General features: G+C 47.7%; 5 protein-coding genes across 5 annotated transcripts; 2 read left to right on the forward strand and 3 right to left on the reverse strand.

Annotated features, from left to right (window-relative positions):
* Positions 1 to 261: 261 nt before the first annotated feature.
* On the reverse strand, positions 262 to 1,599 carry GIQ15_06926 (activating signal cointegrator 1 complex subunit 2; the record flags this gene model as incomplete). The annotated part of the gene is made up of 1 exon (XM_033554343.1): positions 262 to 1,599. The coding sequence occupies one exon, from the start codon at positions 1,597 to 1,599 to the stop codon at positions 262 to 264; it is 1,338 nt and encodes a 445-aa protein (XP_033403858.1).
* A 1,172-nt stretch (positions 1,600 to 2,771) lies between these two features.
* GIQ15_06927 (uncharacterized protein) lies at positions 2,772 to 3,268 on the forward strand (the record flags this gene model as incomplete). The annotated part of the gene is made up of 3 exons (XM_033554344.1): positions 2,772 to 2,813; positions 2,904 to 3,127; positions 3,184 to 3,268. The coding sequence occupies 3 exons, from the start codon at positions 2,772 to 2,774 to the stop codon at positions 3,266 to 3,268; spliced, it is 351 nt and encodes a 116-aa protein (XP_033403859.1).
* A 332-nt stretch (positions 3,269 to 3,600) lies between these two features.
* On the reverse strand, positions 3,601 to 4,704 carry GIQ15_06928 (CCCH zinc finger domain-containing protein; the record flags this gene model as incomplete). The annotated part of the gene is made up of 1 exon (XM_033554345.1): positions 3,601 to 4,704. The coding sequence occupies one exon, from the start codon at positions 4,702 to 4,704 to the stop codon at positions 3,601 to 3,603; it is 1,104 nt and encodes a 367-aa protein (XP_033403860.1).
* A 1,156-nt stretch (positions 4,705 to 5,860) lies between these two features.
* On the reverse strand, positions 5,861 to 6,451 carry GIQ15_06929 (uncharacterized protein; the record flags this gene model as incomplete). The annotated part of the gene is made up of 1 exon (XM_033554346.1): positions 5,861 to 6,451. One exon carries the CDS (start codon positions 6,449 to 6,451, stop codon positions 5,861 to 5,863), a length of 591 nt encoding a protein of 196 aa, XP_033403861.1.
* Positions 6,452 to 7,189: 738 nt separating this feature from the next.
* GIQ15_06930 (nuclear condensin complex subunit Smc4) lies at positions 7,190 to 11,650 on the forward strand (the record flags this gene model as incomplete). The annotated part of the gene is made up of 4 exons (XM_033554347.1): positions 7,190 to 10,546; positions 10,602 to 11,354; positions 11,415 to 11,492; positions 11,552 to 11,650. The coding sequence occupies 4 exons, from the start codon at positions 7,190 to 7,192 to the stop codon at positions 11,648 to 11,650; spliced, it is 4,287 nt and encodes a 1,428-aa protein (XP_033403862.1).
* Between the last annotated feature and the right edge of the window lie 762 nt (positions 11,651 to 12,412).

The raw sequence follows: 12,412 nt of genomic DNA on the forward strand, positions 1-12,412 counted from the left end.
GGGGTTGCAATATATACCTTTTAATATTGATATTACCTGTCTTTTGTTAGAGTTCGGTCATGAATGCTGTTAATGGTATGAGGCTCGTCTTAAACGAATTCCTTATGCATTCAAATAATATTACGATTATACGTCTATTTTGATGCTGCCGTAACGTCGTCTATTCATCACCCTATCCAGCTCCTCATAGTCCAAGTCATTGCCTTGATGCTGTAAACCGGCATACATCAAACATTATGCACCTTTGTTAAGGGTATGATATCACAAGCCGCCCCTCGCCATTTTCTTCGCCCGTTGGTTACGCCTGTTGTGGTTCGCCCTTGAGCCCTTATTTGCATCTTTCCTTCGTTTGTCAATGGCTGACTCTGGGGCTCCAGACCCAGCTCCAGATCCACCACGACCTCTACCACCTCCCCTACCACCACGACCATGGCCACGGCCTCGAGCTCCATCATAGCCGCTAGATTCTGCCCCCGAACCATCATCGTCGAGTGGCCTTCTATATGCCGTAGACTGAAGCTCAGGCTGTTGACTTGGGCGAAGGCCAGACAAGGCTATATTTCGTTCTAACCCGGTTATCCGCTTAGGGTCACGAGTGAGCATCAGTGCCCACCCTTCAATAGCCTCGTCAGTCATTCCAGTTTCTTTGCGCAGCGCCATCCTATGTGTTGAACGGCGGGTTGTTTGGTCGCGCGCAAACGCTGCAGGGTTGGATTTATAGAGCTCGTAGAGTTTCATTTCAATTGCCACGCCGCCTCCTTCTCGTGCCTCGGACGTATCGCCGTCCGTTGCAGCTGGGTGGGTGTCGACTGTTCCTCCAACATCGGCAACATCATAGGTATCATCCCTCTCGTCATCGTCAGAATCAAATGCCGCAAGGGCCGCTAGTATAGCGGCTTTGTTTGTCGAGCTGGATTTATCAGCCAGCAGATCATCAGCGGTAAGTTCGGCATTGGCGCGGCCGATATGTAGCTTAGAAGGAGAAATTTCCAGCCGGTCAAACTCGTCATTATCGAACACATTCTTACGGTCAAACGGAGGGGCGGGAGATTGTGAAAGTGGTGGCGTAGATCGAGGTGCAATATCCACTATACTTTGCTGTTCTTGCAGTTGACTTGCTTGGTCAATTTTTTTAAGATGCTCCGGCAAAGAGCCTTCTATGAGGTTCGAGATGGTAGTTTCGATATCATCATTGTAAAAATCGAGAAGTTGGACAATGTACCCGGAGCCCAAGTCGGGGAACAAGTCTTGGACTTGAGTTACCAGGGACATTCGATGTATGTGAATTCCATCATTTATATCATCTGGGGCAGCCTTTCCTTTACCCTTATCCACTTTTCTTGGGCGTTGGTATAGTTTATGAAACGCCTTGCACTCAGAGCGGTATATCCGGAGAGTCGAGATCAGCGTATCTCCTCGCTTCTGTTGTTGATTCCCAGCAAGTAGGTTATCTAGGCGTTTGACGAAATTGGTGCTGCAGACGAGAGCAGAAAGCAACGTTGGCTCAGTCCTCGGAGCTTTTGAGTCTACCTTTGCAGCGCTCTTCAGGCCGTAGAGCTGATCCAGGAGCACCGATGTTGCAGGAGGACTCAATTTCATCAGAGAGATTAATGCGACATAAATATGTGCCACAAGAGCCTTCTGTAGGTGTTCGCTCCTCGCCTTGTGGAATGTTTCAAAAATCGCACCTATGTAATCATCTCCTGCCATAAGCACTTTCCCTATCTCATGTAGATTTGAGGCAAGAAGCGTTAACGAACGCAAGTCTTCTTCTAGTCTTGCATATGGCTCTGAGATTGAGACGGTTAATTGTTGTATAATTGCTGCCTTTGCTCTCTGGGTGCTGGACTCCAGTGTTTCCGAATCCCTTGCCCATACATCCAGCAGCAAGCTCCGAAGGGGCGGAGCAGATGGATAAAAGGAACAGAAGCTCCCCAGGAACTCCACAGTCAAAAGCTGTGGAGGAGCATGAGTCCCAATTAAAAGTATCCTTCGACTTAGAAGAAAACAGAGACGCTGTAGTAGACTAGCTGCCCTTATTGATGTGTCCCTGGGAGTTGAATTGTCTGAGAAGTACGAAATAAGAAATAGTTGTGCAGCCTCGTCCTTTGAAGCGGATATCTCAAATTCTTTGTCACTCAATCGTAATCGAGCTTCAACCGACGTGATCCAGGCATCTAGATATGCTTTCCATTCACCATCCGGTATAAGTTTCACCACTGACTGTGGGGGTACAGGTGCCAGGGGCAGAAGCGTCTTTCCCACCATCCCCGTAATATCAAGTAAGTAAATTAGTGAATAATTAGAGCGCCTCGACAAAGCAGTACTATCAGAGGCTTCAACGAGAACAGAGAACAGTGTAAATATGTAGTAGTAATGTTGTTTTGTCTATGGCCTTTTTGATATAAAAAAACTGCGGGACAGAATGGGATGACTCAGCAGAGATTAGTCATAATGAGTCACATGTTTACTAGTCCGTATATAGTTAGCGCCATTAGCCGACTTTTGCCAAGACTTCGCATCCCACATCGAAAAGAAGGAAAAAAAGACAACGATTTCACGACTTCACGATTTCACGACAAGGATAACCACCGTCCACGCGCCTTTCATCACATTACCGAACTCGAATTGTTCAGGTCTTGATTGGCATCTGCCCTCCGATATTCATGTAAGCGCCTACTTGACCGCTTTAAAGCTTTTTGATGCTGTATCTAACGTGCAATATAGAACCGACCAAAGTAGCTACCCTTAGCTCCCCAACCCCAGCAAAGATGTCGTACCAGAAGCCCGAGAAGGACTTTGGCGAAGGCCCAGTATGTTATTCGTGTCTCCGGCGATTGCGCGCAGGCATCATCATGGTCTCTGCCTCGAGTTGGTGCTAATATATCCCCGTCAACGCATAGAAAATCCACAAGATCCGTATCACCTTGACCTCGCGCAAGGTCGCTTCTTTGGAGAAGGTCTGCCAGGAGCTCATTGACCGTGCTCGCTCCAAGTCCCTCTACGTCAAGGGTCCCGTCCGCCTGCCAACCAAGACTCTCCGCATCTCCACCCGTAAGACTCCTAACGGTGAGGGTTCCAAGACTTGGGATAAGTTCGAGATGAGAATCCACAAGCGTTTGATCGAGTACGTATCCTCTCTTCGCTCTTCGCCGGATAGATTGAAGCTAATTGATTGTCTAGTCTCCACGCTCCAACTGAGACCGTCAAGCAGATCATCATCAACATCGAGGCCGGTGTCGAGGTCGAAGTCACCATTGCCCAGTAAATGGGTTGGGAAGGTCCTTGGATTGTGTAATCTAGGTTTGGCCGACGCTGACGATGCAAGCAGTGTGTACTATATATGCATTCATTTAGCATTGTCTAGCTGGCCAGGTTATAGAATATCAAAAACAGCTTCCTACACAATGCATTGCCTGACGTAGACTTGTCCCCGCAGATTAGTAATTTAAAAGCAGCTCCAACGCAATGTTCGTCGCTAATGACGAAAAATGAGGATATATAACCATTTCTAAAACCATCCTTCTCCGAAATAACAAGGTGATGCCTCCCCAATCAACGCCGTAATCGTATAGCTATTCCAATCCTGAGAAACACGATTCAGATATCGTATCTCGACCACTCAGATTTAGGCGGTGCAGACGGCAATAGCCCGTCCTTGAATGCTCCATGTTCATGGGCGTACCTGTACGCTTCCTCTACTGCCGGGGTATACTCTTCTGGTGCCGCTACTGAGTATTTGAAAGTATCAGGCTTTGGCGGCCCATCAGGGAAAAATATATGAACATAAGATTGTGGGTCGTCAGGGTGTTGGTAGCAGGGCTCGTTCTCGATATATTGAACCGGTAAGCCTTTCCACATGGTGAGCTTTTTCGTCATTGGGTCATGCACAGTCTGTCCAGCCACCTTGGGGAATGGGTTCAGGTTAGGGTTAGCTTTCTTCACCTGGGGCATGCTACCACTAGATGCGAGAGGATTGACTTGGGGTTGAATGGAGCTTGATGGAGCTTTAAGAGATGGTTGTCCGAACGGCGTCGGGGCTGCTTGTTGCTGAGCTAGCGGGGCGCCAGAACCAAAGGGGTTCCCCCCGAAGGCCGGCTGTGATTGTGCCGCAGTTTGTAGCTGGGCAAACGGTGAGCTCTGTACTGGAGCAGCAGCTTGTGATTGTGGTTGACCGAATGGATTGGTAGTCTGGGCAGCCTGCGCAAATGGAGACGCTGCCTGCTGGCCAAATGGGTTCTGCTGTGGTTGAGTCTGGGTAACAGCTTGACCGAACGGAGAGCTACCTAGTGCAGGTGTTTGGCCGATGCCTGAAGGCTGTCCAAAAGACGGTGTTCCGAAGGCGGGTCGCTGTGGTTGTTGTTGTCCTAACATTGCCGGCTTCCCGAATGCGCTCCCTAAGCCTGCAGATGGCTGAGATGCGCTGGGCGCACCAAATGGCGAAGGTTGAACGGGTCCCTGAGGCGGCTGAGAAAACGGACTTTGCTGGGTTAGGGCCGACGCAACAGCCGCTGACTTCCCATTCACGATATCCAGCCTGTTCGGGTGTTGATTCTCTCCGTCAATCACATATTTGATGGCAGCGTCCAGATTGCTGACTATGTTCTTAATCTGGGCTTCTGTAGCGGCAAACAAGTCATTGGCGCTTTGTATGGCCTCCTGTGGTTTTCCCTCAGCGACAGCAGCATAGTGTAATGCGCGCATTTCCTCAAAACTTTGCTCTCTTTCCGGCCCGCCGAAAAGCTGTATAGGGGCGTTCTTCCCAGGACCATAGGCTGAGAAAATCCATTGAGGCCGGCCCTGCCCGTCTGTCAAGTCATTTCTTATGTCCACAGCGTTCAAAGAGTATCTGTTTTTCGGTTAATTTGGAGGGGCTTACCACAGGGATAAGGGGTATACACTTACTTGTCTCTTGGATCCTGCTTGTCTATATCTCCAAATCCGAGTCAGACATGTAGTCAGCAAATTGGCCCAAAAAAATGTATGTAATATTGACACAGCGTCACCTAGCCTACAACCACTTCTGGCCTAACTTTCGGGTATATAAAATCATCAAAAAAAAACACAGGGAAAGATGTTATTTACCTCCGAAACCGCCACCCGGTTTGCTCCCACCGGACTGAAGAAACCCGAATCTATTTCCAGAAGTAAATCCAAATTGGCCCTGGTTCTTCGGATGTTCATTGTTGCATCGATCTGCATTAAAGGGTAAGCTGAACATGCTCTCAACGTAAAGCGACGATATCACGATGGACACCGCCTACCACTTGGACGTACCTCCGTATTTGCATCTTCCTTGTTGAAAAAACGTGCATATGACCATTTTATTAGAGGTTTTAGGACGGCCTTCCCATCACCTACTGGTGAGGCGACTATTGACTCCTCGCTGGTCGCGTCCTGACTCCAACCCGAGCTTCTTGATATCTCCTGTATGACAAATGGATGATGAAGGATGCTGGTAGACGGTAAGAGAGCTTGTTCGAGTCGCGTAGCAGTAATATGCCTATTATTTACACGACTCAGAGTGATTCCCTAGCCTTAAATCAATATTCTTTGTGTTTTGGACGTAAGTAATTGTTCGTTCTTTAGCTTCAGCTTAATTTATTTCGCGGTTGAGGTTGGAGAATTGATTATATAAGCAACTCATCGCGTTTCTGTCGGTTTGCTAAGTTTTAAGCAGCATAATTGAATCATTTGTCTATTATGTTATTGTATTCTAGCAAAGGAAATAGGGACGGCTAGAGCTAAGTGTACATAAATCCCACAAGCTACACACAACCGATTGAACGCCAAATTGCAGCCTAACGCCAAAAGATGAATCGACAGTACTTGCTGCTATACTCCGGTATCGTAGTGTTTGTCAAGCTTCGAGCGAATGGCTCGACTTAAGATTCCTCTTCAGGTCGTCCCAGTTAAGGCCTTCTAGCCTGCGCCCTCCCAGTGACTCTAACTCGCTATCCAGGTTTTCCAGGCGTCCGGTAGCAACTCGCCTCATCATGACCGTATCCCTAGCCCCATGCAGATTCTTTGCGTTGCCGCGCAATAAAAGGTCATTGAAGCACTCCTCCTCGACCTCGCTAAACGGTAGGTTTATTAGGTCCATTGCCCGCTTTGCCCTCAACTCCCCTGCCTTTGTAGATAGCACAAAGGTGATAAGTTGCTCCAAGAGCGCGGGGCTGCTATCTTCGGGTTGCTGTCTTAAGAAATAAAATGCCTCTGGAACACCTGTCCGGCATAAGGTAGCGAAATACGCATTCAGGACCTTCTGGGAAGCGAGTGGCGGTTGGACGGTGACATAGTATGCTATGGCAAGGCCGTCATCCTGCTTCGACGATGCGGCGAGAACATAAAGGATTTCATCGGGGAAAGTTGGGATTAATGATGGTTCTGTGATATACTCTAATGCGCGCTGTATAGGATATCTTGAATTAGCTTGTGAAATATGTGCCATGCTAAAAAGCAGGTTACTCACGCGGAACTCTAGCCTATCCAGATTCCATAAACCATCGATAAGCAGTCTATATTTATCCGGCAAATAACATTTTCTTGCAAATTGCAGGGGACCGGATTTATCGGTAGCTCCCCGGCAATCTTTCAGGATGTAATATATTAAAGATTGCTTGTGGTGGTTGGGCGATGAAGACGAGACTATCTGTTGGAAGAGGGAGCGGAGATTCTGGTTGGATCTCGGGGGATAGAGCTTCGATGCTATAAAGAGAGCTCATATATCAGTCCTGCTCCGTCACCAAATATATAACATCAAGAATGCATTCGTTACCTGCTTCAATCCCGAGTATTCTTAGCAAGCGGTCGACGAAGAGAACATGGTCGAGCACCCGTCGGTTGGAGATTATATGGTCCACTACCTTGTGGTCGTAGGAATAGTCTCGTTTAAAAGCAAAGGCGATATCGAACTCTTCCCAGGGCGCCATGGCTCTCGAGACCTGCGATCTGTTTTCCTCCCGCAGTGAAGCGCTGTTCGCTGTGTTGTTTGCTGCGAGTTCTATATATCAAAAGCTCGAAGAAAGCCGTCGCGATGCCAAGACTCGTTATCGAGATTATGTAATCTTTGATGGCTGGCTCCTTTAGGCAAAACATAAACATCGCAAGCCAGAACATCGCAAACAACACTCTCCGGCTCGCAAACCGATATCCCTTCTACTCGTCGCGAGAAACAGTAGCCTGCAAGATGGCATCGACGTCATCGCGACCGCGCCGGTCGGTTAGCCGGAAGAGTTTTGTTATCGAAGAAAGTTCAGACGATGAACCCGAATCTGGGCGTGTTACGCCTACTATTCATGACGAAGACGACGACGAAGACGAAGAGGAGGATTATACACCTGTCCCAAAACGCAGAGCGTCGCGGAGGGTTTCGAAGGCGCCACTGGAAGCGCCAACTACCCCAACTCCAGCAACAGGACGATCGAGGGCACGACGTTCAATGGCGAGTGAGGGGGAGTCCATCGTCTCGCCGAAGACAGAAGAGAGCGTTCTCTCGGTAGAGGAGGAGCCTGAATTGCCACCAAGACGTACATCGACAGTTAGGCAGAGTATTTCTGGGAGCCAAAGCAGTCGACACTCATCTATAGAGGTTTCCTCACTTCCAACCCCCGCGCCATCACAATCTCCAGAAGCTGATCGTGCGCAGTCAAGAAGAATCAGCGGGACGCCCCTTGCAGATATCACTGAAAATGCCGTGAACCAGACCCCCTCGGACGCAGCGGATTTAGAAAAGTCTGTTATCGATAGGATTGACCCGATGTCGAGCGTATTAGAACGACCCATGGACATAATGCTCAAATCGCGATCGGCGCCCCAGGTAGTAGAAGAGGAAGCTTCAGGTCCCAAGCAAAGAATGGTTATCACCCACCTCGTTCTCACTAATTTTAAAAGTTATGCTGGACATCAGTTCGTGGGCCCTTTCCATGCCTCATTCTCCTCCGTGGTCGGACCTAACGGCTCGGGAAAATCCAACGTTATCGACTCTTTGCTGTTTGTTTTTGGGTTCAGGGCCAGTAAAATGCGCCAGGGGAAAATATCAGCACTTATTCACAACTCCGTTAATTTTCCAAATCTACCATTTTGTGAGGTCGAGGTCCATTTTCAAGAAATTGTGGATTTACCCGACGGCGGCCATGAAGTTGTCCCAGATTCGCAATTGGTTGTCTCCAGGCGCGCCTTCAAGAATAATACCAGCAAATATTATATGAATAAAAAGGAAGCGACCTTCACAACTGTCACTGACTTTTTGAAGGGCCGTGGGATAGATCTGGACCATAAACGTTTCCTCATCCTGCAAGGTGAAGTTGAATCTATTGCCCAGATGAAAGCTAAAGCCGCCAATGAACACGATGATGGCCTGCTGGAATATCTCGAAGACATTATTGGAACCTCTAAATACAAAACTCCAATTGACGAAGCTGCAGCAGAGGTTGAAGTTTTGAACGAAACATGCAATGAAAAGAACACCCGAGTCCAGCATGTTGAAAAAGAGAAGGCGAGCCTTGAGGATAAGAAAAACAAAGCTCTTGCTTATATCAAGGATGAAAATGAGCTGGCAGAAAAGCAATCCGCCCTTTATCAAATATATATCGACGAATGCAACGATAATACAAACGTCACCCAAGAAGCAATCTTGCAGAACCAGGAGCTACTCAACCTTGAGCTTGAAAAACATCAGGGCAACGAAGATGAAACTAAGCAACTCCAACGTGACTATAAAAAGACGGCAAAAGAATACGAGGTCATGGAGAAGGAAACCCAGGTTATCATCAAGGAAATGGCGAAATACGACAAAGAATCAGTCAAGCTTGAAGAAAAACGTAAATTTTTGAATACCAAGCAGAAGAAGTTGGAAAAGGCGATGAACGCGAGTCGTCTGGCTACTTCTGAATGCGCCGGCTTGGTTGATAAACATGGCTATGATGTTGAGAAAAAATCTGCGGAGATTGCAGCCCTAGAAAAGGAGATGAAAGAAGAGGAGAAGGAGCTTGCGTCTATCCGTGAAAGCCTAAAAGGGAAAACACAGGGACTTTCAGAACAAATTGCTGCGAAACAGACGTCCCTGGAGCCATGGAAAGAAAAAATTAACGAAAAACAGTCGGCTGCAGCTGTTGCACAGAGCGAGCTGGATATCCTTCGCGAGAAAAGCAATGCCGGCGCAGTCGCATTGGAAGAAGCACAAGCCAAGATTGCGTCCATCAAGGAAGAAATGACTACGAAGGCATCAGAACTCGAGCAATGTCGAGCTGAAAAAGCTAACCTTGAGCATGAGGTCTCTAGCTGTGCTGCGAACTTGCAAAGGTTTGCGGAGAAGGAGCCTGAATATCGTTCCAGGCTGTCTCATTTACGGCAGAAGGCCGATGAGGCTAGAGCCAGTCTATCTAGCACGCAAACCCAGGGAAATGTCCTCTCAGGACTCATGAGGTTGAAGGAATCTGGACGTATAGAAGGATTCCACGGTCGACTAGGAAATCTCGGAACAATCGATGAAAAGTACGACGTCGCCATATCAACCGCCTGCCCAGCGCTTGACAATTTGGTCGTTGATACCGTGGAAGTTGGCCAGCAGTGTATTGATTATCTCCGTAAAAACAACCTGGGCCGTGCAAACTTCATTTTACTCGACAGGTTACCCCGAAGAGATATGTCATCGGTCTTTACCCCCGACAGTGTTCCCCGACTGTTTGACCTCGTCAAGCCCGTGGACGAGAAATTCAAAGCTGCATTTTACAGCGTTCTCCAAAACACCCTCGTAGCCAAGGATCTGCAACAAGCCAACAAAATTGCATACGGAGCGCGAAGGTGGAGAGTGGTGACACTGGACGGGCAGCTCATTGATGTTTCTGGCACTATGAGTGGTGGTGGAACACGAGTTGCTAGGGGTGGGATGTCTTCCAAGCAAGTAGCTGAAGTCTCGAGAGAACAGGTTGCCAAACTAGACGCTGATCGTGATGGAATGGAGAAAAAATTCCAAGCATTCCAAGAGAGGCAAAGGGAGCTGGAGTCAGAGTTGAAAACCACTAAAGATGCCATTCCCAAGATTGAAATAACCTTCCAAAAACTTCAACTTGAGATTGACAGCTCAAAACGAAATCTCGCGGATACCCAGCGTCGGGTGAAAGAGTTATCAGAGGAACACAAGCCATCCACAACCGATGAGAAACGGGCGGCCAGTCTTGAAAAGAATATTATGGCTCTGGAGAGGGACATCGCGAATTTGCGGTCTGAAATGGCTGGGGTGGAAGAGGAAATCCAGACCCTCCAAGACAAGATCATGGAAGTTGGTGGTGTGAGGCTCAGAGGCCAGAAAGCCAAAGTCGACGGCCTGAAGGAACAGGTATCGCTTCTCACGGAAGAAGTTTCTAATGCCGAGGTTTCCAAGTCCAAGAACGAGAAGATGCGGATTAAGCATGAGAAATCCCATGCAGACGCAGAAGCAGAACTTGAACATGTCCAGGAGGATATTGAAAAGCTAAACGAGGAAGCTAGAACCCAAGCCAAGGCAGTCTCTGGTGTGAAGCAAAAAACTGAGGAAGCAGAAGAGGTAAGTAACGAGATGGGGGGCAGCTTGGTCTAATCTATACTAACAACTAGTATAGGCATTACAAGCGAAGCAAGAGGAGTTATCTGCCCTCAAAGCAGAACTGGATGAAAAGACTGGAGAACTGAACGAAACGCGAGCTGTTGAGATTGAAATGCGAAACAAACTCGAGGAAAGCCAAAAGGCATTGGTCGAAAATCAGAAACGGGCGAAGTACTGGCATGATAAATTCTCCAAACTTTCACTACAAAATACCAGTGACCTTGGTGAGGAAGAAGCAGCAGACAGCTTGCAAATATATACCAAGGATGAGCTATCGGAAATGAACAAAGAGTCTTTGAAGGCGATTATTGCCGCACTTGAGGAGAAGACACAAAATACCTCTGTTGATTTATCCGTTCTAGGGGAATATCGTCGCCGTGTTGCTGAACACGAAACTCGTTCAGCAGATCTGGCGACGGCTCTCAGTAGCCGCGATGCTTCAAAATCGCGCCTTGACACCCTACGTTCTCTCCGTCTCACTGGCTTCATGGAAGGTTTCAGCACAATATCCCTCCGCCTAAAGGAAATGTATCAGATGATCACAATGGGTGGTAACGCAGAGCTGGAACTCGTCGATTCCCTAGATCCGTTCTCAGAGGGTATATTGTTCTCAGTCATGCCTCCAAAGAAGAGCTGGAAAAACATCAGTAACCTTTCTGGAGGAGAAAAAACGCTATCAAGTTTGGCCCTCGTCTTCGCTTTGCACCACTATCGTCCAACGCCATTGTATGTAATGGACGAGATCGACGCCGCCTTGGATTTCAGAAACGTAAGTCGGATTACTTCACCAAATGATGATCATTTACTAACTAAGCTACTCAATATATAGGTCTCTATTGTTGCATCGTATATTAAGGAGAGAACGAAGAACGCGCAATTCATCGTCATCTCGTTGCGAAACAACATGGTACATCTTAGCCCCTGGACAGGTGTACTTGATATATTAAGCACTAACTCTTTCACTAGTTCGAACTCGCCTCTCGCCTTGTGGGTGTCTACAAAGTGAACCACATGACAAAGAGCGTCACGATCGAAAATAGGGATTACATTGAAGGCAGGAGTTAATTCATGATTCGCGAGCGATTTCTCTGATTTTTCGTGCATGGGTCTTTGAGCATGGGTCATATCTTGGTTATGGGTAGGTGGTACTAGTGCTATTGGTTGGCACATCGAGGGAGGCTCGGTGATGATATATAAATGAACCACGTCCAATATCAATGTTGTTGATAAATATTAATTCTTATTTCTATTCAACTTCACGCTAAGTGCTATACAAGATGAGGCATGCTAGGCTCATAACGCCAGTGCGTGGATATATAAATTTAGGCCACGAAGCAAGTGTCTCAAAGGGAAAGGGGGCTCTGTTTCGTAGGTTCATATTGTTCCAAACCCAGAGAACCCCGTTGTAAAATCTCCAAATAGAAAGTCCCAATCCCCAAAAGCCTAACAAAGTAATCATAAAGGTGTTAGTGGCTTCTAGCAGTCTCAATTCCAAGAGCAAGGCATGGGGCGCACTTACGCCGAAGTCGGCTATCTCGCTAGAATTCGAGGATACATGATCAACATGCAACGGAGCCGGTATAGGCATGGCTGCCATGCTCCCTGAATTATCCACCGCAGGCATCTAAACGCTCCAATGTTAGGTCTGCCAGTTCATGCTCCTCAGAGGAGAAAGGATGTTTGGAGCTTCCTTACTTGGGTCGTATTAGCTTCTTGACTTCTACTGCTCGCACTCCGCGACAGGATGCTATAGCACATGCTGCAGATACGGTCAACTGCACGTCTTTGGTGTGATTCAGTCGAATCAGGCCAACGCTTCGACTTCAC

This window comes from Arthroderma uncinatum, assembly GCF_011692745.1.
Source record: "Arthroderma uncinatum strain CBS 119779 chromosome Unknown scaffold5, whole genome shotgun sequence".
Classification (NCBI taxonomy): domain Eukaryota; kingdom Fungi; phylum Ascomycota; class Eurotiomycetes; order Onygenales; family Arthrodermataceae; genus Arthroderma; species Arthroderma uncinatum.